Here is a 25,668-nt window from a genome sequence, read left to right on the forward strand (position 1 = left end):
CAATTCAGAGCTTTTTTTAAGGACCGTTCACCCAAAAATGAAACTTCTGTTATCATTTAATATATTATTAATTTATTATAATTCTTTAATCTTCAGAACACACTTGAAGGTACTTTTAAAGGAACACTCCACCGTTTTTGCATATTAAACTATGTTATTCCCTTAACTAAGACGAGTTGATACATACCTCTCTCGTCTCAGTGCGTGCACTCAATCGCTCTGGCGCGCGGCGACACTTTGATAGCACTTAGCTTAGCCCAGTTCATTCATTAGGGTCCAAACAGAGATGAAGTAAGAAGTGACCAAACACCTCCACGTTTTCCCTATTTACATACAGTTACACGAGTACAGGGGTGATAGTAGAAAAAAATCCTGAGCCTGAACTTTTTTCCCTGGGAGGTAAGCTAAGAGTCTGTCGTTGCTAAGCCAAGATATATGCCCTGATTAACATAATTGTCAAGTGGGATCCAGGGGTGTGCTCCCCTATGAGAACATTTTGATAAATAGTCCCTTAAATGATAGAGTCTTGTGACTTTTGTGGATATAAATGGACATAATTCAGACATGAGATGAACAAACCCAATACAAGCCTATATTACAGTAGCAGGTTTCAGTAAGTCAAATTTAAGACCTTTTTAAGACATTTTAAGACCATAAAGATTGAAATTTAAGACCTACGACGCATTGCCAAAAAATATTCAAATCGAAGAATTCATTTTATTTCAATGAATTCAGTCACTGAAAAAGCATTTATTTAATTTACATTTAAAGCAATCACATTAGTAACCTTCCACGCCCAACAACTTGGGTTGTGAACGTCAGAGAAAAGAACAGAATCAGATATAAAAAAATTTTTATAGAAAATTGTACTTTGCATATTATACTGTAAAAAACACATAATTAGTTGATTTCAGTTGATCATAACTAGAGATGAAATGGCATGAACATTTCATTTCATGATTATAGTGACAAAAATTATCACGGTTATCACAGAATCCTGTTCAAAAAGTACTAATACTACACAATGAAATCAATTCACCAAGTTTTATGTCGAAAACCAGCAAATAACAAATAAAATAAGCATCAATATGCACTTTTTGTTTACATAAACATTAAAATAATACCCAGATTATAATGATAGCCAGATTTTAAAAGGGTCTTGCAAATGTTATACTAACATGTACAAGTTCAAAAAGTTTTGACAAAAAAGTTTTAGTGGCTAATGGATTTCCACCGCCGAAAAACATGGAGAGAGGAAAAAAAAAAAAAAACGAGCGCGTCGCTTCAATTATGAGCGCGCTTATTACCGCTTACCGCGCGCCTACATTTGAATGAACTTGAGCGCGCAAAAGACGCGATATATATGAGTTGGCGAGCTACCTCAAATCAGGCCACGTGCTACTGGAGCTCGCTAGCGATAGTTTTTTCATCAAGTTTGATCCACCTTTATCGACAAATTTGGTGTCTTCCCCTGGCTTCATAAAGTTGCACTCCGTGACTTTGGCTATGTTTTGCGCTGCCAGTGTGGGAAACACATTCGTAGTGTATGGGAAACACAAAACAAATTCGCACGTGGAGTGACTGCTGAATCTATCTGATTGGCCAAAACCCAAGACCAGCCCCTGCCTACCCTTATTACTGATTGGCTTAAGTAGGCTAACTGGTGTGGTTTAGTGAAAGCAAAGCGCCTCTCACGCGAACGCGAATCTGAATTTTTTTTTTTTTCTCTTCTCAGACACGTCTGTACGTTTCCGGCGTGGCGCCGGAGCGCTATCAGGCCTGCGAGTAGTTACACGACCAAGTATGGTGACACAAAATAAAACGTGGCGCTTTTATAAGCGGGTAAAAAGGATAACTATAATGTATGGCGGAATAGCACTTGGGACTAGGGCTGGGTACAGAGTTTCGATACTTTTTAGGTACCGATCGAATTGCCTCGATACTATTGATACTAAAAATGACATGTTGTTCGTTACCAGATTTCGATACCTAAGGGGTTAACTCGTCAACGTCAGTGCTCAAACAAATACATATGAAATGCACAACGACACACAAAGTCGCATCAAGTATGCAACAACTCGTCTTAGTTAAGGGAATAACAGTTTAAAATGAAAAAACGGTGGAGTGTTACTTTAATATTATGTGTGTATAACGACATTTGGGTTGGCAAATGGCAGAATTTTTATTTGTTGGCGACTGTCCTTTTAAATACATTTGAGGACTACACTTCAGCGTCTGTGCATTGTGCTTTTGTGCATATGAGATGTATGAATTTATAAATGTCTTTGTGTTTTCAGCCAGTGTAATTGTTTTTCTCAAACTGAAAATATTAAATGTTTATAAGGTAAACTTCTGTTACACGCTATGATTTCTTCTGAATTCTCTTTTCTCATGCTCTCCGTACTTGTGCATGTTATATGTGGCACAGTAATATTGTTTCCTTTCAATTGTCTGTTCTCCTAAATCTCACACAAATGCTCCTAATAAGAAAAGTTACCGTACAGCCCTGTTTATACAAGGCAAAATGAGTATGTTTTTTATTGACATCTTCAAAACCAGCGATAAGATGCCAGCTACAAGCAATTTGTCGACACCAAATGTGAAAATGGGCCATGATGAAGGAAATTACAAATCACAGCCAAACGCTGCAGATGAAAAGTTAAAACTCAAAATGTTTTGCCTTGTGCCTTGTGTTTTCATGACCGCCATGATTCAGCTTTTAGGGGATATTTTTATGTTTTTTACATTAGTAGTACAGGGCAAGACTGAACTAATAAAAGCATCAACCTCAAAACATAAAATCTGCTGAAAATATCAATTTTTTTCATAATTGAATTAGATTGCAAAACAAAACAGGGCAAATGCACAAAATCAGGGAAACCCAAAAACACAGCCTGTTTTTCGCCTCCCCTTTGATGCAACAGAACCACATGAAATGGTCTGTATATTTAGAGTGGAAAGTTATTTTCATTCAAATCAAAGCACATGAGCGTCTCCTCTGAGCCTTCGCTAAAACATGAATCTACTGAAGACGTAATACCTCGGTGAAATCACACATGAAAACATTTTTATACAGAATAGCAGCGGTTAAAGGATTGTTCTGGGTTTAATTCAAGTTAAGCTCTATAGACCCAGCGGTCACATGCTGCTGATTACCCCACTAAACCAGTGAAAATCGATGGTTCCATGAAGCTTTACTTGCTTTTTTTAGTTGCTTTTTTTTCATTTTCAACTTTCTTTAGTGTGTAATGTTGCTGTTTGAGCATGAATAAGGTCTGTAAAGTTACAAAGCACAAAAGTCCCTCCAGCGGGAGTTATTCCCTATATCAGTGTCACTGTTTCTGAACTCCCTGAAACGCCTCCATTGTAGCCTCGAGTTTTCTTCCGGGAACAAACACGTCACAAAATATTCCTCATTTAAATAATTAATATGCAAAATAAAGGGGCGGGGCCTGGTTGAGTTAGTTAGTAGTGTGTTGAAACTGGTGGTTATGGTAAGGGACGAGACATTTCCCAAACAAGCTTGAAGTGGTTGACCAATCACAACACACTGATCCAGCTGACCAATCAGAGCACACTGTGCTTTTCAGAAGGAGGGGCTTCATAAAGAAGGAACTGAACAGGCTGTGAAGAGAGGTGCCGCAACAATGTGAAGAATAATGTGTGTTTTTTTTGTTTTTTTTGTTTTTTCTTGAACATTCAAGCATGAAACTATTCCGAAGCACTACCCGAAGCACAAATTTGTGTGCATGCATGCTTAGTGAATAAGACCCATTGTTTTGGTTGTGCTTCGGCGCTGCGTGACTGTGGTTGAGTATGGTTCTCCAACTGCTCATAAAACATTCACTGCTTGGCTTAAGAGATACAACCAGTCAAGCTGACCAGCTGAAGACGTTACTGTAGATTTAGCCATTAATAGACATCCATAGACTACCTTGAAAATAAATTACAGCACAGCGTTTTTTAAAACCCAAAAAGTTCACAGGTAATAAATACCTTACTCTGCATCACTTTTGCCAACTTCTCAAATCCCTCAGTTCTCACCATCTCCGAAAAGCCAAGCTAATGTTGATTCTTGTTTTATTACGAGCTCTTTTCTCCAGCAGACTCTCCTCTGTTCGGCGTTTGTCTAAAACAGGGGATTCCTTGGAGGTTTGAGATTTAGCTGCTCCACGTCAATCTTTTTTATATTTATGGATATGACGAGACACACACGGACGAGTGACGCAAGTACGCAATTTCCCACGAAACCCACTAGATTTAAAATACAAACATTTATAATAGGCTTAGCATAGTGAATTAGGGTAAGACAAAAACACTTTTTGGAAGAAGGATTGATGATGTCTTGACTCAAAAAAAAAAAGTTTTTAGAAACTGAGGAACAAGTCTAAATGATTTTGTCTGGTCACATGGGCAGATCATACTGTATTAATTCAAACCTTGAACAATTGATGCAAAAGACGACGAGTTTGCCGGTTATTTCAGAGTTTTAGTTTACTGTAAGATATCGGTCACCGTCCTTGAAATGAACCGTCTTTGTTGAATAAGGTATTTTGAGTAAGGTATGCATTCAACAGGCTGGCGATGGGCATTTCAGAGATAATACAGTATTTACCAGCCGCAGTCTGTAATCCACTTCACAGAAAGCAATTTAAAGCAGATTGCAGACCGAAGCAGTGGCCCTGCATTACGCCCATGTGTGCGTCACTCCACGCGTTGACCTGTGCGCGGGTTACCGGCACCGCACGGGGAAGAGGGCACAGACTCTCTCAAACGAGTGGCATGAAAACCCTGTTCCCGTCTAACGAGTCAGAATGGAAAATAATGATCCCTCTCAAAGGTCAACACCTCTGACGTCAATAACACACAAAAGGCACCCACGCGGCAGGAGACATATTGGAGTCGTGGATCTGTGTTTATTTCAAAACATCACAGAGTGCCTCTATATATAGAGCTTCTGGCCAAAACGAGTGGCAAACAGCAGATGTGTTTTTTTAATCATTACCATAATGTCTGTTTTCCCCTTTCTTAGCTGAATATGCCGCTCTCGTTATGCAGCTGCATAATTTAACTATTTATGGCTTATGAAACCTGTTGAGGGTGTTCTGTTCAATCTGAATCTGCTTCATTTACTCCTGCACAATTAATGAAGCTGAACAGATTGAACGAGAGACATCAAATGCACACACATTCATCCTCCTCATGATCATGTTCTACTGAAAGTGATTTTAAATTTGGCTCAAAGGAGCTTGAGCAGAGAAATCCATACGTGAATATCCAGAGGAAAAACACAGTAATCAATGTCAAATGCATAATCGAACCACATTATGAAACAAGCCAGTTACGACAATGAGTCAATGATTATTTTCTCTGTTAAACAAGTCAGATGTTTTTTTTTAAATTAAAGGAGCTACATGTAAGGTTTTTCATGTGTTAATTACTTGTTTACTGCCAATGTGTGAACATCTTGTAACGAGACTTTCCCAAGGTTGTCTATGAAAGCCTGTGGACTGATTTTTATGTGACTGCCTTGGGCTGGTTTTGCTGGGACAATCAAAAGGATGTGACGTTTACACACGCTCTATATCGTCTAACACTTTATAATCAAACTAACAATATTTTTTTATCATTTACAGTCTTTTTAAGATGCATCTTATGAGAGTTACACATATTTTTTTTTAAATGTGTTGAAGTCTCTCTTACACTGACCAAAGCTGTATTTATGTGATCCAACACAGTTAACACAGTAATATTGTGAAATATCACTGCAATTTAAAAGAACTGTTTTCTATGTGAATATATTTTAAAATGTAATTTATTATTCCTGTGATCAAAGCTGAATTTTCAGCATCATTACTCACATGATCCTTCAGAAATCATTCTAATATGATGATTTGATGATCAAAAAACATTTCTGATTATTATCAAAGTTGAAAACAATGCTTTATATTTTCACTGATTTCTTTTATTTCTGTATCTTTGATGAACAAAGTTCAAAAGAGCATTATTTAATTTTGTTTTGCATATGTTAATATTTTGAATTACACTTTATTTTTATATAAATATAAAATTTTAGCTTAAGTTTTAGTTTTTTTGTGTGTGTTTTTGCCATTTTTATTTGGTTTTATTTTTTCATCTATATAGATTTAGTTGATTTAGCTTTTGTTATTTTATTAAACAAAACTAAAAAGTTGTTTATATATTATTTTAATGTTTATTTTATTTCATACAAATCAATATTTTTGTTATGGTTTTAGTTTTATTTGATAATATTTGATTATTCTCCCAAAAAGTAAGAAATGTTTATACAAAATTGGGGGGAAAAAAAGTTTCAAAATTTCAAAACATTTCGCATTTATATTTCCAAATTCATAACTGACACCTCTCACACACACTTGTTCACAGTAAAGAGGTGTGTAGGCATTTTTTTAAGTATGCAGTACTTGTATTTGAAGCAAGTATTAGACTGAATAGCCAGAGCTTCAGCCAGGAGCTCGCGACAGTGTGAGAGCACCGCCATCTAGTGTGAGAACAACGGACACACAGATGAGGATCTTTCACCTCATGTGACCTACGAGCAGACATGAGAATATACTCACCATATTTATCTCTGAGGCCGACGGTGCATCGAAACACCCCACCAAACGCCACATCCTCACCAAAAATCACTGTGGGAGAAAGACGTTTAATATTAGCACTTGAGACCTTTCAGTTACTGTCAGTTAGATATAAGAGAATAAAGCCTCGTTCAGACTGTCAGTCCAAATCAAAATTGTGTGAATATCCGATTGGAATTCAATCATATTTAGCAAGTGTGAACGGCAAAAAATAAAAAAAATAAACTGATTTATACAAATCCGTTTCAAGCTTCATTCATATGTGGTTTGTAGTCCTATCCAAATCTCATTTCTGAAAATTAATTTCAGTCTGACTGCTGAGATTGGATTTTGTGCATCATATCTGCCCAAATCATCGTTGTGTGTCCTGACGGGTCTTGGACGATTATAAATCATTGTGCGCAATCTGAAGTTTGACCTCATATCCCTCAAACACCAGCCCTGTTTACTCCTGGTGTTAAGATGTGTTTTGGTCAGTCGAATCACAAGTAGACGAGGGAGACACATACCCCTTTACACCTGGTGTAGAGCTAGAGCTCTTCCCATCATGTTCACGCATCAGGTCAGTAGTCAGAGAGTAGACGGTCTTTTGTGGCTGTTTGAACACATTCGACCACATGAGCTTCTACTCTACGAAAGCAATCTGGTCGAATGCCTTTTCTACCTCTGGAAGTGGTTGAAAGTGGACAAGCGCAAAGCGTTTTAGACCCCGTTTACTGTCGACTACTCGTGATTCGCTCAACCAAAACGCATCTTAATACCAGGTGTAAACAGAGCCAAAGTTGAGTCCCCCATCACTCCTACTCAGCCTGGTCTACACACACACCTCTTTGAGACCAGCAGAGACAGCAGCACAGAATAAAGCCGCTCATGCCAGACTCCTGTGCTTCGGCCATTGCTTCATTAGACGAGGTAGTCCAGTGCCGTAATGTAGGACAACACTGCAAACCCCTCCATGTTGTTTTAGGCCCACCAACACAAAGGCATTGCCATAGAAACCAACAAACATATTCCAGAAAACATAAGAGTGCCATGGGACACACAAATCATATCTCTGAACAGTTGCGATGGTGTGGACAGGCACTCATTTAGATTCAGACTCCAACTGGACTTGGACTGACAGTGACTGAAGGCTAACAGAGAACCTCTGCTCATACCTGCGGTGGGATCACTGGCCAGTGTGTTGTCCAAGGCACTGGTTACTGACTGGAATAAATTCATCTTCTGTGTCGGTCCTGCAGAGACAGTTCAAGTCAATCGCACAGTAATGTCTCAAGTTTCATAACAGCTTTAAACACATATTCTTAGATTTTACTGCTTAAAGAGGACCTATTAATTCTATATGCTATTATTCTCGGGAATAATCTATTTTGGGAGAGAATTTTTTTTTTTATATATTTTGCGTTCTCTCGCAAAACCTGTTGTGAGCTCGGACAAACACAAGTCCTTTTGGCCTGCTTATAGAGACCAATTTATATTATAAAGCTCGTCTTGAGGAAAAGTGGGTTGTAGCTCGTTGTCTACGTTACTATGATTGTAAATAGGTGTATTTTAACAACGTTTAGCTCACGAGTTATTGATCCAGGAAATTCGAATCTGTAAATATATTGCCAACCTCACTGAACTCCTTGATTGTTTTTTATTTTATTTTATTTAGCTCCATTGTTAAGGTACGGAGCTCTGACACATTGCCAGCGTAACATTAAACAGGAAGTGTTTGTCCGAGGTTTTGCAAGAGAACGCAAAAGTTTTGCGAGAGAATGCAAGTTTTGAAGAAAAAATGTATTCTCCCAAAATCCCATTTTTTCCCCCAGCATGTCCCTTTAGGGGCTCCGTAGATTAGAATTAGAATGAGTGTGTGTGTGTGTGTGTGTGTGTGTGTGTGTGTGTGTGTGTGTGTGTGTGTGTGTGTGTGTGTGTGTGTGTGTGTGTGTGTGTGTGTATATATATATATATATATACACACACACACACTACCGTTCAAAAGTTTGGGGTCAGTAAGATTGTTAATGTTTTTAAAAGATACTTTTAATGCTTCTGCTCACCAAGGCTGCATTTATTTGATTAAAAATACAAACAAAAATAGTCATATTGTGAAATATTATTCCAATTTAAAACAGCTGTTTTCTATGTGAATATATAGTTAAGTGTAATTTATTCCTGTGATCAAAGCTGAATTTTCAGCATCATTACTCCAGTCTTCAGTGTCACATGATCCTTCAGAAATCATTCTAATATGATGATTTGATGATCAAGAAACATTCATTATTATTATCAATGTTTAAAACAGCTATTTACATTTTTATTTCATGATGCTATCTATGATGAATAGAAAGTTCAAAAGAACAGCATTTATCTGAAATGGAAAGCTTTTGTAACATTAAACACTACCCTTCAAACGTTTGGGGTCAGTAAGAATTTTTATTTTATTTTCGGGGGAAAGAAATAAAATAAATCAATACTTTTATTCATCAAGGATGAGTTAAACTGATCAAAAGTTACAGTAAAGACATTTATAATGTTAAAAAAATATTCTATTTTAAATAAATGCTGTTCTTTTGAACTTTATATTCATCAAAGAATTTTGAAAAAAATTTGTACACAACTGTTGTCAACATTGATAATAATAATGAATGTTTTTTGAGCATAAAATCATCATATTAGAATGATTTCTGAAGGATCATGTGACACTGAAGACTGGAGTAATGATGCTGAAAATTCAGCTTTCATCTGAGGAATAAATTACATTTTAAAATATATTAAAATAGAAAACAGTCATTTTAAATTGTCATAATATTTCACAATATCACAGTTTTTTTTTTTTTATTGTTTTTTATCAAATAAATGCAGCCTTGGTGAGCAGAAGAGTCTTCTTTTAAAAACATTAAAAAAATCTTACTGACCCCAAACTTTTGAATGGTAGTGTATGTATTCATACCAGGAATACGAATGCTATTTGTGGATCTATCTATGTATTTATTCACTAACATGAAGAATCTCGAGACTAACAATATATTGTATTATCACATTAAACATGAGTTCTCAATGTACAATTGAAATTGATTTCTGTACATTGCAAACGTGTGTGGTTGGAAGTACAGCTCGGGTTATGGTTGGATGCATAGTTTCTTGTTAAAACGACATGTGGACTTTAATAGATCATGCTCTTGGGTACAATAAGCACACTAACAGCTTTATTAGCATGATATATGTTTGGCAACAGCTCTTCTAACCCTAACTGATGGAGTGTGTAGCTTTTCATTTCTTAAACCACCATGTAGAAAGACACATAATGGCCATATTACAGGATCAGTTTTTAAACAAAAAAGAGCTGATTTTGCAGTCCGGATATTTTACGAATTCAAATGGGTGAGTTTTAGTTAAAACTAAAAACAAATATTGTTTTAATGTGCTTTAATATGCAGAAAAGGAGAAATTTTAGCCTGTTAAATTTTCCTTTACAAAATTATAATTAATAAAGGGAACTTTAACAATATGTCTTAAAAGTCAGTTCATAAAGTGGCCCATTTTAGCAGATGAAGGCATAGTTTTTGATAGTTCCTCTTATTAAACCAGTACATAAACTTCAAAGACTTCTGAATATCTATTAATACAATTAAACATGCAGTGTTTTTAATAAAATATGTTTATTTAGGATGATAAATCTCAGCATCTTTTTACATACAGACCACACACCAAGGTATATCATTCATGATCCCTTACTTGACCTCAGCAACTAATCAAATGACCTCACATTATATGTCAAGCACTATTGTGGTCACGGTTTACAACATCATGCAACTATAAACAAGCCTGACAAGCCAGTTTCCCCGGCGCTCGTTTCTTTCAAGTACTTCCAATGGCTCAAGACGAGTTTACATTGTCAAGTATGTTTATATTGATTTCGGGTATGATTTATTCGGTTTATTATGAATATGAATTAATGATGGGAGCGTTTAGAGGTGAATCACATGAACAGTTCACTATCTTGCCAGTATTCCAGAGCTACTGCAAAGTGTAAACAAGGGCATTTACCATACTGAGTAGTCACCGGGTCAGGGTGAAAGGTGAAGTGCGCTGCGTGTCTCCTCTGTGTTTTCGGCTCGGCTTTGCAGTCGGGAAAGAGTTTAAGCAGAGTTAGTCCCAAACTGCTGTGCACGCCACCGGTTAACCCGGTTAATGAAGACTTAACGCCTGAAGTTCTCCAGAAGAGCCGCGTCGCCGCCATGTTTGCGCTGGGAACCAAGCAGAAGCTGCGCGCTGACGTCAACACTCACATGGACTCCTGCTGCTCTGATTGGCTGACCGCGTAGGAGGAGTTTTGATTGACAACCCACGTGACATACGGCTGCCACGGACCATCCTCGATCCTAAAATTTAAAAGGCATCTGTATCTGTCATAAACACCCAACGTATACATTGAAACATTAATATTATAGTTTTAAAATTTGTTTCTATTAAGTTAAATTATTTTCTACTCACTCACTATAGTAATGTACTATGTATTAGTTATATTTAATCTAATATTTATATTTATCGATTTTATTTAATAGATCTTAATTTTTTTAAATCACATTTTACTCTTTTATTTAAATCTAATTTATTTATTTGTTAATATTAAACTTTTTTTTTGTTGTTAGTTTTTCTCTAGAAGTTTGAAAACCCCTGACCTAGACAGCATTTTTGGTCATGACAAAAGTAAAACAGCCATAATGTACTAATCGTAACAGATTATTAAGCATAATGTGAGTTTAGAATATTACAAAAAAAAACATGACAAATAAATCCAGAATATTTGGCCTTAATCTGAAAAGTATGTTTATTTGTTGATTCAGTCATTACTGTTAGGAAGTTAATATTTTGGGTTCAATATTAAACGGGAAAGCATATTAGTTGGTTTTCTTTTATCACAATATCACAAACTTCTAAAATGGTTTAATTTCAAACAAAACATTTTGGGGGAAATAATACTGTATTGGGAAATAATACTGAAAACAGTCATTATGGTTTCGGGGTCCACAATATCCCTTTCCATCCCATTTTTTAAACATTTCTTTAACAAAAGTCCTTAATGACATCACACAGGAAGTGACATCATCTTTGGTAGGAGAACAACAGTATACACAGAACCCTTTCTCAAGGAGGCATTCAACGCTCTTAATGCAAAATCAATCAATATCCATCTTAACGGAGATCTATAGAGATGATGATACAGAAGCCAGTTTTTATCGAGCACTGAAGCGTAACCTTGCATTCTGATGAAATGGTGTCATACTGAAAGATGATCACATACACATACATCACATACTGATGAGATATTAAATGCACTGAAAAATGAGATGGCAGTGCAAACAGGTTAATGGGGTGGTATAATACCCTTTCCGCAAGATGTAAAATAAATCTCTGATGTCCCCAGAATGTATGTGAAGTTTTAGCTCAAAATACCCCACAGATATTTTTATATACCATATTCAAATTGTCAATTTTTGAGAGTGAGCAAAAACACCTTGTTTTGTGTCTGTCCCTTTAAATGCAAATGAGCTGCTGCTCCCGGCACGGGGGGGCGGAGCTTCAAGAGCTCATGTCCTTTTACCTCACACAGACACGCACTGAAAATGTCAAAAACTTCTAGCGTTTTATGTTCAAACCGGAGTCAGACAATGATGGAGAGACTCAAGAAGAAGTGACAACCTGTAGAAAGCAACAGGACATTTCTGAATGGTTAGTTGATGAATTTATGTTGCTGATGTGTAAGTTATCTTCTAGTCACTGATTAGCATATTCTGTCTTGATAATCTATAAATCGTGTTCGGGGGGCGGGGTTTATGTAAATTTTAGGGTTGGAGACGTCACTAACCCGGGAGGAATGTCGTGTAGTCTCTGCCAGCCGTTTGTTGTAGTCCTTAAAAAGCAATTTCTTTAAAAGAAAATCTCTCCCTTTGCTTTGAACTTTGAGCGTTGTAACTTTGCAGATGTTGTTTACGGTCAAACAGCAACATTACACACTAACTAAAGTTAGAAAAGTTAAATCATAATCAACCACCCCTTTAATGTGTCATATTGCAGTAGGATCAGAATAACTCCCATCTTGATTACAAATAAATCCTACATTTGGAATATACCTGACAAGATGCGTTTTATTTTGTCATGTACAATTTCTTAGATTACATTATGTGGTCAAACAAAATCAGAAACAGTTAAGTAGAAATGGACAACAAACATGCATTTCTTTAAGGCATCTAGAAGCGTGACGGCAGAGGCTCAGAGCGGTTGTGAGGTGAGAGAAAGACGTGTCTCAGTGTCTCCTGAGTGCTTGGAAACAGTGGTTTTGAGTCCTGCAGGCTTCATCATCTCCAATCCTCATCATTTCCACAGGGTCTGAGTGGATGTTTTCACACATTCAGAAACATCTAACTTCCTCCCGCTGTTGCACATCTTGGCCAGGTTCTGCAGCAGTGAGTAAAAAAAGATGGTTTAAATGTAAATGTTGATCATATTTTTGCTTAAAGGTCACCCCAAATGAAAAATGTCCTGATTATTTACTCACCCCGAGGTCATCCAGGAAGTGCATGACTTTCTTTCCTAAGCTGAAGAGAAATTTTGGAGGAAAACACTCCAGGATTATGGATTACACTCCCATCTAATGCATGTGAATTCTGCTCAACGTAGACCATTTTTGACAGTCCAAAATCCAGATTTAGGGAGCTTTAAAGGGCTCCACACAACCACAGCTGACAAATAAGGGTCTATTCAAGTGAAACAATCAAGTCTTGAACCAGAAATGCTCTCCTTGGTCCAGCTCTGCGAAGCGCATTCAAGAGAGTTGAGTTCACGACCTCTGGTGTGACGAGAGCTGGATTCAAGGTGAGCATTTGTAGTTAAAAAGAACATCATTGTTTCGCTACAGAAGACCCTGATGGTCGTGCCGAGCCCTTTGAAGCTGCCTAAATATAGATCTTGGACCGTCAAAAAAGGTTTATGTTGAGCACCATTCACTCGTATTGGAGAAAAATCCTGAAATATTTTCCTCCAAAACCTTAATTTCTCTTCATCTGAGGAAAGACAGTCATATACATCTCGGATGGCCTTGGGGTGAGTAAATCACATTTTTTGGGGGGGGAGAACCATTCCTTTATTACACACACTTTGTGTTGTTGGATTTCCTATTAAAACAGAATGTCATGGTGGAACCTTTTAAATTAGTCCCAGGCACAATCTAGGAGACTCTACATAGAGTTCAGCAGGAAGGCCATTCTCGTTATAAAGAGCATTAACTTATAAGACATAACATGGTTTCCAAACTTTTGTCAGATGAACCCCCTCGACCTAAAATATCTACTTGAAGCCCCCTGGGATTTTAAACTAATGTTTCATTAATTTACATGCAGATTAATGAACAGAGTGTTTTATTTAGAGTATTTTAAAATAACTTTGTTAGGATTTTACAAATGAGATTTTCATAAACTCATGGGAAACCCTGCAGTAGATTGTCTCAAAGCTAACCCACACGCTTTACACTTCACAGGGTCTAACAGGTATTAAAAACTAACAGTCGAACACACATAATGCTTCATGAAGGTGTTTGAGCAGCTGGATGAGGAAGACTTACACTAGCAGCTCTCGCGATACTGTTGGGAGACTGAAGAGCCGCCAGTTCATTAAGGATTCTCTTCAAATCACTGTCACACGGTTCTGCTGAATGACAGAAAAATAACAATAATGATCACATAAAAAAAAAAACCTGAATTTGCTTTATGCATGCAGCGTAATTATTTACAGACTGTAAAATTAGTTCAAGTCTGATAATTAGTACATACAGTTGAACCATCTAAAAATTTAAAGTCAACATTTATGTGACTAAAGTCGAGTCACCGTCGACTAGTCATTAATAAAAAAATAAGCCTGAACCTCGAGCCGAGACTCAATCTGTGCACAGATATGGTATATTACACAGGGCTATAATATGAGTGCATTAGTGAGGGAGCGATTGCGTGTGAAGTACATCTGCCTGGCAGAGTCTCTGTACTAATAGTGAAGCTGTGGGTTTTAGTTACTCAGAAATATATGCTAGAACTTTTTCAGTTTCAGTTAAATCACAGAACAGTGTTGACAGTAAGTTTCTGCGCTCCTGAATGTCCCTGTGTGTGTGTGTGATCTGCATGTGTGTCTGTCTATGACTGTCTGTATGTGTGTGTGCGTAATGCAGCAGAGCATTCGTTTAGAACGGCGATTAACTTACATGTACAATAAGCGGTTTAAAACATGCATTCACCTGATCAATGTTAAGCATCTAGATAGTATAATCAAACATATCTTGTGGAGCGGAGTATGCAGTTATTTGTCATTTTAATTGTTAGAAACTGAGCGTAAAAGTGGACTTTAAAGATTTCTTATCCTGTTGCGCCCTCTATAGGCCATGAATGATCAGCGACTAGTCGACGTCAAGCCGGAAGCTTAAAGCGTCATTGCAGAGCATTTAAGTTGACTAGCCTGTGCAACCCCTTGTACATATAAGGGTGCACAAAGTAATATTTAAATCACAGAGCAAACATTTTAACTTAGAAAGAAATTAATAGTATTTTTGAGAAATATCGTTTTAAATGTCATTTCTGTTAATCGGTTCAATTTCAGATTAATAAATGACAAGTATTTTTGAGAAATATTTAATTTCTGTTAATTAACCTGTTTAATTTCAGATGAATATATTCTGTCAAAATAAAGGCTTAATATTTCATTATATTATAACAGATATTGTATTTTGAACATAGCCATTGTGTTGTTCGCATGCGCACCATGTATTCTTTAATTAATAACTAGTAGTCAATTATAGGAATTATTAAAGGGGTTTGTTTTTGTTACATGTTCATCTTTCTTTAGTGTGTTGCTTTCATGCTTAAGCATGAAAAAGCTCTGCAAAGTGTTGTGGAAAAATTCAGTATTTCTTATATGCATTTGTTTTAAACCATTGTTAATCTCATTGAATCATGTATTTCTGTGAGTATCTTAGCAGCTGACGGAGGACAGGAAGGAACAGACGCAATCAAACGGATGGGCCAGGGAGATTGTAAAAAGACCTGGGCTCGAGAAATGGTTCAGTCAGGAGAATACAGGGGTCGTTCAGTATTAAAGTGAAGCCCCATGCCCTCTCAGGAGGGGAACAGAAGATTATTTAAGTCATAAATGGAAGCCTTTTGGCTTCTCGGGGACAAAGAACAATTTGACCTGCCTAAGGGGGTAGAAGCCAGTCCAAACTAGGGATGGGACTTTTTCTCGACAAAACGACCGACATTCGACACATGCTCCACTCGACAAAAAAAATAGAGTGTCGACATGTCGAGGGGGCGGGGCTTGTGGGATTTCCAAATTGCATTTTTTTTTTTTTTGCCTTTTAATTTATTACATTTCCTCGGTTACTTTAACCTCGGTTCCCTGAAGGTTTGCGTTGCAAACGCTATGAGAAAACTCCTTTTCTCGAGAAAAGAACGACCATGGTGTGTAAACAGAAGCAGCAGCGGAAATGGGCGGCGACAGCTTCTTACAGTTGCGGGAGCTTTTTCCTCAGCGCCGTCAACAAAAAGAGCGTTAACTGTAGGTACGTACACACCGCCGCCGACTTGAGCTGCAAAGAAGCTCTGGCCGCCCTGTCAAGGACGCTTGTCAAAAAGTACGGGGAAGCTTGACCGCTCTGAATGGTGAGTGCGCGCGCGCGCGGCCGGGACTCGCTCTCTCTCTCTGCTCGTGCGTGCGCGCTTAAAATTTCATATTTTGTTATGAACATTCACCCGCCAGTGTGGCGGATAGCCTTTTGAGATTTACTCGCCAAACAGAAAATCTACCCGCATTTGGCGCTTGGCGGGTGTTAATTTCGGACCCTGATGTAGAATATTTTCCACCCTCCGCATTGCTGCTGCTCTTTAAAAAAGAAAAAGAAAAAGAAAAAAAAAGGCCGACAATCCGACAAAAAGTCGACACATGGGCCTCGACAGTCGATTTCCCAAATCCCGTGTCGTTCCCATCCCTAGTCCAAACCGGTTAAGATATGGGGATATCAGTAAGGAAAGTTACAGAAACTGGGGAGGAGGAGTATAGTGTCAGAGAAGACACTATAAAATGTCTGTTTTTGTTGAGTCTGTTAGGTTCTGTCTTCCTGATACCGGGTAGCTGCGGTAACTGTGAACAGAATTCTCTCAGAGAATAAACTTTTTCTCTTTATTACAATTTGCCTCTGAAAGTTTTCTTATGCCTTTTGATGCTGTTTGATTAACCTTTGAAAATTGCCTTTACAAAAGTTACAAAGTCCCTCCAGCAGGAGTTATTCTCTATATCAGCGTCAGTGTTTCTGAACTCCCTGAAACGCCGCCATTGTAGTTTTGAGCTTTCTTCCGGGAACAAACACGTCACAATATTCCCAATAATTCCCGCCCAAGGCATATGCAAAAAAAGGGGCGGGGCCTGGTTGAGTTGCATTGTTGCCATGTCCACCCCTTCACATTATGTAATTACGTGCTTGCAAAGGTGGTTCGGTTTGATCAGCTTGTTCCAGTTGACTCATTATCGGATTTGGGCTCGAACTGATAAGGCAAAACCGATGTCATAGTTAGCATAGTTACAATAGTGTTTACAGCGCCTCGGAAAGCCAATCACAACAGACTGGTTGCCGGCTGACCAATCAGAGTAGACTGTGCTTTTCGGGAAGCGGGTTTTAAAGAAACCGAAACTAAAACAGAGTGTTCAGACGGAGGGTGAAAACAGGTGCTGCAACAATTTAAATAATAAGAAAAATAATGTTTTTTGAACTTTAAATGAGTAAAACGTATTCTAGTAGACTCCATAACACCATACACAAAATTATGAACCTATAAATGAGCATAATAGGACGCCTTTAAAAATAAATATTACGATAAATATTACGATATAACTACTTAACTACATTTTGCAGCTGAAGATGCTGCCATTTTGAGAGTTAACGCATTGCAGTACAGAGTCAGAGCTTTCATGTTTTAAATTCAGAGTTTACAAGTTTCAGTTACAAGTTCTACAAGGAAGTCAAATTACAAAATCTTGTAATTACGGTAATTCCATCAAGGCATGAGCGTACTTTAAAATACTGCTTTATCATGGTCATATGATCAGACATTTCTGATTGTGGAATAAATGAATCGTGCAGCAAATACACCTGCAAACAGGCTAACTCTACAATAGCACTGATGTCAGCGAAATCCGTGTTGTATTAACCAGCAATTTTTTTTATTTTAAACACCTTTAGATATGTGTTAGCTTTCAGAAAAAAATTGTTAATTTTTAGGAGACTGTTGTTTGCACATATTAGCACGTACCTGGCTCAGGTGCATGTTGCAGTTGCAGGTATGGATGATCGAGGAGTTCTGCTATGGAAATCCTTTCTCTAGGATTGCGAACTAAACACCTCTGAAATGAACAGACAGACAGTAAGCACTGTGTACTATGAAATTATTAAGATCATTAATTGACTGTGTGTACATGTGCAGCAATAATGTGATTATTTCCAATTATTTATATTTGTAAAGACGTTTACATGACATGAGCAAACCTCTTCACTCCTGTTTACATTTTCATTATTTGCTAGGAATTGTGGTTATTTTTACTGCCATTATTCACAAAGCCCAACGCACTTGTCACTGGCCACTGATTGTATCTACTAACTTGCGTCAAATGCAAAACAAATTTCTATGGACATACTGGATTATTTTCGGTGACGCACATAAAAATGTCTTCATTTCGATGTTTTCGATCATCAATATGTGGCATTATATTCATGTCAACCAATGTTGTCTGTTTCCTCATCACCCCAAAAATGTGATGCCATTTTTACCAAATTTGCACGACAGCATCATCTGTGTACGTCACAACTCAAAAGCACATTCGCTCTTTGGTCAGAGTGGAATAGATGTGATTAAAGTGTTTACATGCCTGTATATTGCGATTAAAATCAGCATATGCCTCATATTTTACTATGATTATGAGCTTAATCACACTTTTTGATCAAAGTATTGTGTGTACATGAGATAATCACAATATCTCCTAAATCTCATTATAATCGCACCATGAGGGTGCATGTAAGCGTAGTCAATGACTGTTCAGCACAGCCAAACATTCTGCACACCTTAAGTACATCAAGTAGGTCCTTTTCTGGAAAATCGGGGAAGTCGATCTCATGGGACGGGTCTATGATGGCATGGATTTTGCTTATTTGATTGGTGATGCTCTGGAATGGAGTCTTTCCATAAGTCATGCAATACAGGATACATCCCAGAGACCACACATCCCCTTTAGCACTGATCTGTGGACAGCAGAGGAAAGAATGATGGGATCAGACTGCGTAATCTACCATTATACTCTGTTCCTGCATGGAACACATTAATATCAGAGCCGATAATGACTTTGAGGCTTCGAAATATGAACTCTTCTCACCTTTGACCCTGGCTTTCCATTGGAGGACGTGTCTTTAATGGCCTCTGGTGGCATGTAGTTTAGAGTCCCCACCTGACGCACATCATAAAAACAAGTAAATCAAGTAGAACAGACCAGAAACAACATTTCTCTGTAGATCACAGTTCTGTTCCAACCCAACCTGTGAGTCCTTCATGATGCTGGTCACGTCAGGCTGAATACGGTTGGCGATTCCAAAGTCGATTAGTTTCAGCGAAGCATCCACAATCACAAAATTAGCTGGCTTTAAATCACTGTGGATGATACCTTCAAATGAAAAATGCAAATAAATAAATCAATTAAAAAGTGCAAGAATTAAACTAGATTATTACATTTTGTACAAATAATGAGTGTTTTTTTATGAAACACGCCCACCCGCGTGTCTTTATTATAGATGGTAACCAAATAACCCTAAAAAGTGACGCAAAACTAGTACACAAAAATCAGTGTTAAAATAATTGACAAAAACTAAAACCATAAAAAAAGCATTTTTGCTTTTTCTTGAAAAGTATGAGAAATAGTAGAAGTGATGGTTTAGAGAGTGCGAGAGGTGACGGTCACCATGTTTGTGGATGGTGTGCACAGCCTCCAGCATATTCCTCCAGTAACATTTCCTATCCAGCGGGTTGACGGACTTGCGGTTGCGTAGCCAGGTGTTGAGATCCAGGTGTCCGCACTCCATGAGCATGTAGATGTAGCGGCTGGTGATCTCACTGCAAGCAAGCAGGAACACAGCTCGTCATTTACAGTGTTTTCCAAGCACAACACAGTCGTGATGCTGGTGAATCACACACACACTTACTAGTCATAGAGTTTAATGATCTGGTCACTGTACTGTTGAAGATGATTCAAGTGCTCAATCTCATTCTTATAGCCTTCCACTGCCTGGGCATCAGCCTCCTCTAGATTCACATATTTCACAGCATACACACGCTTCTTATGGTCAAAAACCTGATACACCTAAAAAGAAATATATGTTATTTCTGTTACCCACAATGAATCGTATGAAATGGAGAATAATACACTCAACACGTCATTCTTTCGTACCTTACTGGATCCGCCTCGACCGATCATCTTGAAAATGAAGAACTGTTTGCCCTTGATTGTGATGGATTCGTTTGAGAAAGCGGAGGAGGGGGTCTGAAGGGTGAAAAATTGTTGCAAAATTAATTATAGATCACAGAGGCAGAAATGAAGCCGAGAGCAACATATTACCCACACTTCCCTTTTATCCATTCTGGTATTTTAGAATATTAAATTTTCATTAGTTATAATTGAATTCTTGATATCAGGAATGTATTTTTACTAGTAAAAAAAGCATAATTCTTGACATCTACAATTGCATTTTCACTAGTTAAATTCTTCCATTCAAAGGCAATGATAGATATCAATAGTTTCTTACTACTGGTGATTGAAATTCCACTTTTACAAATGTCTATGAACAACTGTATTATTATTATTATTATGAGTAAAACTGCTAATTTGACCAATCGTTTTGCTAGATAAGACCCTTATTCTCCGACTGGGATAGAGCCTTTGAAGCTGCATTGAAACTGCAATTTGGACCTTCAACCCATTGGTTCCCGTTGGAAGTCCACTATATGGAGAAAAATCCTGGAAAGTTTTCCTCAAAAACCTGAATTTCTTTTCGACTGAAGAAAGACATGAACATCTCGGACATCAAGGTTGAGTAAATTATCAGGAAATTTTAATTCTGGAGTGAACTAACCCTTTAAGTAAAATGCTACCATTATATTGACTTACGAAGTCAAATTGGCTTACAAAAGGTGTAACATTTAGCAAAATTTTACTAGTGAAAATGCAATTACAGACATCAAGAATAAAAGTTTTTACTAGTCCAAATGCAATCTTTGATATTAAGAATTTGATTTCTGCGAGTGAAGCATAGACTGTAAAAAAAAAGGTTTCTGAAGAGCATTTTTGAAGCCTAAAGTGGGCGGAGCCAGACGTCGGCATCGGCAAGTTCGTAGAGCTTTATTTAGTGCATTTTAGCATTTGGTGTCATACGTCATGACCAAACGTTAAACGATTAAACGCCAAACGTTAGCGATTGGTTATGGCAGATCCAGAGTGGCTCTGGGCAGATCCAATAGTTTTAAACTTCAACGGAGTATCCGTCTTCAAGGAAGTTAACGCTTGTCAATGGGGAGTGGCCAGACTCTCTGTACAAATGAAATGTACGAGAGTCTGATAGGACCAGGCTACTCTCAAATTGGGTTTAACCATAGATTTTACCTAAGGAGTTCAAGCAAATGCGCTAGAAATCCGCACTCATTCAAGGATGTCCATTTATTGCATGGACGGAGAAAGCACTGACACTTGCAGGATTTCATCTGACGGTACTTTTTATTTAACACTAAAAAGTTAAATAAGCATACAGCCTATCTGTAGCCTCTACATCTGAAAACTCCAAAAAGCAATGAAATTGTCAGAAATCTATGAGTGCATGTTCACAGAGGAAAACAACTGAAACCAGCGCCGGTTGTTCTCTCAATACTTGACGACGACGGAATCCAAAAGGTGTGGGCGAAGGTATAATGCGTGTATTAAATTGTATGAAATAATCCCAAAAAAAGCACAAACATGGCAGAGATGGCAAGTTCAGCAGCTGGAATTAGCTGAGGTGACTGACGGCTTAACAGGCAAATGGCTAGTAGTGATAGTAGTGGCAATCCACCTGTCACTCAAGTGGCCACGCCCTTAATTATGCAGAACTTTAAGGCTTAATATAATTTAAATAGAGGAGTTATAAAAAAAAATAAAAAAAAGTGTCACCCCCCTCACAGTTGTCATGAAGGGCAAAATTACCTATATAGACCAAAACCAATTTTTGTACCAGGCTGTAAAAAAAAAATCTGCTGTAAAGTTGGGCATTTTAACATGGGGGTCTATGGGATTGACTCTCTTTTGCAGCCTGTCTTTAGCGGCCAGTCGATGAATTGCAGTTTAAGTCACTTCCGTGTTGGCTTCACGAGAGAGACTGGAAGGTTGCCGCTTGGGAGTGAAGTCATGTTTTATATTTAAAAACCTAATTTTCACTAGTGGAAAAAGTAATTCTTCGATAAAGTAAAATACAAATCACAAATACTTCATAAAATATTAGCAGATGTAGATAATGAAGGTCTCTTAAAATACGTTCATCAAGAAATGTATTATTTGCTCATGGCATATCACATTCACTTTAAACGAAAATAAAAATACTCCTTAATCTGCTCTGCTTTGTTATTGGATGCTCTCTTCTTAGTTGATAGGATAAGCATGTTTCCTCTCTATCACATACTGTATTTCTCTGCCTGTTTGATGTTTTGGAGATACGCGAGCCTCTTTACCTGTGATGGCTGCTGGATATAGGACACCTGGCTCTGAGGAGTGCAGGGCAACTGAGCGTGACCCATTTTCTGTGCCGTCGATGGAACAGACACTATCACTGGCCGCTGCTTCACCACAGGAGTGACGAAACTATCGAAGGGACAGAAAGCATCGTTAAAGGGATAGTTCATCAACACAGAGAGTTCTCAGGTTTCTTCAAAAATATCTTCATTTGTTTTTCGAAGATGAGCGAAAGTCTTACAGGTCAACAACAACGTGAGTAATTAATAACAGAATTTTTATTTCTGGGTGAACTAACCCTTTAACGTTGAGAACTCAAGGCCACTTCTAATCCATGTGTTCTGCTGTGTTATTACCTGTTTGCATTTGGGTCTTTGTAGTTGGGAGTCTGACAGTTGAAAGAGGGGTGTAATCTCGGAGGAGCAGGTGTTCTCATAGCATGAAGTGAGAGTGAAGTGAAAATGGGGTCTGCAGGAGGTTTACGATCCTGAACAGAACAACACAACAGATTGATCATGAGCCGACCCCAGCTGAGTCCGTGCTGTAATCATTCTAACTCAGATATTAGACAAGCGTGAGCTGTGGTCAGACCTCTGGAGATGCATGTTTGTTAATGAGAGTAGGAATCTTCCATTCTGATGAAGTCTCCTTGACATGGGACTTTTGCTGCTCCTCGGGAACCTTCGTTGGATTTTCCTCATCCATTTTGTTACTTAGTGCTACATTTTCTGCAAAACCGAACCATTTTAATATCATTATTTTCTGAACAGGCATTTTTCACTTTAAAACTAGCACATCCTCAACTGGAAATCTTTGTTTTTATTGTGAAAAGAAAAAACATCTTTATCGTTGTCTTGTAGGTGTAGGGTTAAGGCTGAGTCACGCTGCACCGACAGACGCCGAACAATGCGGACAATCACCAAATAATACTGTGTCACTTCTCAGACATTCCACGACCTGATAAACGCTGATTGAACATGTTCAATGGGCAAAAACAAGCGCCGACCAACGCCAGTGGTTCTCAACCAGAGGGCCGCAAGATTACTCAAGACAAACCAAGCATTAACAAAAGACAAAACACACAAAAAACAAGAATTAAATACAGGCCCGTAACATTTTATTTTATAATTACTGTATTTCTTTTTTGTTTTTCTTGAAGAAGCATAATTCCCACTGGATAATGAGGAAGCCTAATTTTAATGGTGTGTTTTCTAGATTTGGGAAAAGTCATGTAAATCAATCAGTTCCTATACCTCCATGGGCATATTTATGATGAATGTGCATTTTTGTAGTTATGCCAACTTTTTCAATATTTTATTGAGTAAAGATTATGAGAGAAAATTTTTTTTCAAAAATCTTTGTGCTTAATCCTTGTTCATTTAATCATGAAAAACTGAAAGTTATGGGGCCTTCGAATATTGTTGTACTGACAATGAGGGCCTGGAGGTTGAAAACCACAGATGAAGACGATATGGTGCTGCAGTGGACTCGTTTAGAATCGCCTTTGACCGCTTCAGAGTGGCTGTCTATGGGCATGCACGAACATGTCCTTAAAACAACCCTTAACGTTCGTTTTCAAAACTGTGCAACTCACCGAGTGGTTAGTGGTGTTCGTTCATGATTTAAAAACAAGTAGCGTAGCGAAATACAGTTTCTGTCGTGTTTTATTTGGCATTTTGTAAAATCCCATTGATTTCTGTTGGAGGACTCATTGCTCGTTGATATTACTGCGCTTCAGACTCAAATATCGAGCGGAAGTTTATACGCGGTTGTGAGGTATCTGAAAAAATAGTTCCACTATAGCAAATAACACGGATTGAAATCATACATTGCACCGATATATTTGTTTTTAATCATGAACGAACACCACTAACCACTCGGTGAGTTGCACAGTTTTGAAAACGAATGTTGAGGGTTGTTTTAAGAACATGTTTGTGCATGCCCGTAGCCAGCCACTCTGAAGCGGTCAAAGGCGATTCTAAACGAGTCAAAAAGTCGAGACAGGACCCATCGTCAACATTTCTGTGTCCACCACTCTAGTTCATCCAAAACAAACCAGAAAAGAGACTCAAAATGCTAAATACCGGAATTATCCTTTAAGAGTCTCTTTATGAAAGTATTATTCTTTGTATTATCTTATGTCTCTTCTTTTTAATTGGACAGCAATGTCTTGCAACTTGACAAAATATGTATTTCAATATCACTGAAAATATTTACACATTGAAATAATCTTTTAAGTATTTTGGAGATTTCTTTGCAAACCTTTGGTGCTTGGACCACTAACGACAAAATATAAAAATGAGTCTGGAGTAAACAACATTGAAGTCTACCTCAAACAAACTGAAAAACTCGACTGCTGTGGATTGTAGGACAGTTATAAGCAGATCTTCAGTGATATAATCACTCTCAGTGTAAACACTTAAATAAAATGCAACAAAATATGTGCGCCTTGAGGTAAAAAAAACAAGAAAAGTGTCCTTTAACAGAAAAGTGTGACTAACCTGCAGTGTTCTCCTCATGCTCAGCAGGAAGCAGAGGAGTTTTACCAGAGTTCAGATTTCTGATCGCAGTCTGCAGCAGTTCAACAGGCCGTGCGTTCGAGCTCAATGCTTTCTGAAGAATCAGATTACTCTTCCTAGAATTTCCTGAGAGATGTTAAGAACACATTATTACACAGGTTTTTAAACAGTTTTCTTCCATGTTGACTCGTGCTGAATGACCACGTTCTTACTAAACCAACAGAGTGTCATGTATTACCTTGTGAGAGCTCAAACTGAGCATGTGCTATGTGCACGAAAGCAAAAGCTTTACAGTGTGATCTGGCAATACTGAAATGATCTTGAGCGTCTTCTGGATCTTCAATTCTGTAGAGATGGCAAGGAATAAATTACTCAAGATATCAGATGCTAACTCGATACTCAGAGTAATCCACCATTGCCTTACCCTTTCAACTCCGCAAATCGCACCAGCATTTGAGCGTAGCTTTCAGTTTTGCAATGTTTTGCCAACGGAAACCTGGCGAACACTTTAGAGTAGATGTCCAGGAGTTTGGAGAGAAACGCGGAGTCTGAACAAGGGTCTCCTCTCTTCTCTAGGCTTTTCAGGAAGATCTGACAGCCTTCAGGAGTGTTTGTGCTGATGAGCTGGTTGATGTCAGTGGTTTCTATGGAAGAAAGAAGACATCTGAAGAAAGGAGTGCACTACAACAAAAAGTTCCTTGAGCAAAACCAAA

At 37.9% G+C, this 25,668-nt stretch overlaps 2 protein-coding genes across 3 annotated transcripts in view; both read right to left on the minus strand.

The window, feature by feature from the left end:
* bckdhb (branched chain keto acid dehydrogenase E1 subunit beta) overlaps positions 1 to 10,912 on the minus strand; it is a 74,320-nt gene extending 63,408 nt beyond the window's left edge. The window contains exons 1-3 of the mRNA XM_084384668.1: positions 10,653 to 10,912; positions 7,775 to 7,852; positions 6,600 to 6,668 (exon numbers count right to left, since the gene is read on the minus strand). Of these exons, the coding sequence (XP_084240794.1) occupies positions 6,600 to 6,668; positions 7,775 to 7,852; positions 10,653 to 10,845 (340 nt within the window). The 5' untranslated portion in view covers positions 10,846 to 10,912. The remainder of the gene's footprint in view (positions 1 to 6,599; positions 6,669 to 7,774; positions 7,853 to 10,652) is intronic.
* Positions 10,913 to 11,414: 502 nt separating this feature from the next.
* The window catches only part of ttk (ttk protein kinase), a 29,919-nt gene continuing 15,665 nt past the window's right edge, over positions 11,415 to 25,668 (minus strand). Inside the window, exons 11-25 of one of the 2 annotated variants that reach the window (XM_084385100.1) lie at positions 25,380 to 25,599; positions 25,194 to 25,300; positions 24,938 to 25,081; positions 23,028 to 23,164; positions 22,793 to 22,923; positions 22,436 to 22,565; positions 20,133 to 20,225; positions 19,888 to 20,045; positions 19,647 to 19,798; positions 19,228 to 19,352; positions 19,068 to 19,139; positions 18,760 to 18,936; positions 17,954 to 18,044; positions 14,227 to 14,309; positions 11,415 to 13,064 (exon numbers count right to left, since the gene is read on the minus strand). In XM_084385100.1, the coding sequence (XP_084241226.1) occupies positions 12,981 to 13,064; positions 14,227 to 14,309; positions 17,954 to 18,044; positions 18,760 to 18,936; positions 19,068 to 19,139; positions 19,228 to 19,352; positions 19,647 to 19,798; positions 19,888 to 20,045; positions 20,133 to 20,225; positions 22,436 to 22,565; positions 22,793 to 22,923; positions 23,028 to 23,164; positions 24,938 to 25,081; positions 25,194 to 25,300; positions 25,380 to 25,599 (1,904 nt within the window). In that variant the 3' untranslated portion in view covers positions 11,415 to 12,980. Of the gene's footprint in view, positions 13,065 to 14,226; positions 14,313 to 17,953; positions 18,045 to 18,759; positions 18,937 to 19,067; positions 19,140 to 19,227; positions 19,353 to 19,646; positions 19,799 to 19,887; positions 20,046 to 20,132; positions 20,226 to 22,435; positions 22,566 to 22,792; positions 22,924 to 23,027; positions 23,165 to 24,937; positions 25,082 to 25,193; positions 25,301 to 25,379; positions 25,600 to 25,668 lie in introns of both variants that reach the window. The other variant, XM_084385099.1, reaches the window with a different exon arrangement.

The sequence above is a fragment of the Rutilus rutilus genome, assembly GCF_951802725.1.
Source record: "Rutilus rutilus genome assembly, chromosome: 17".
NCBI lineage: Eukaryota > Metazoa > Chordata > Actinopteri > Cypriniformes > Leuciscidae > Rutilus > Rutilus rutilus.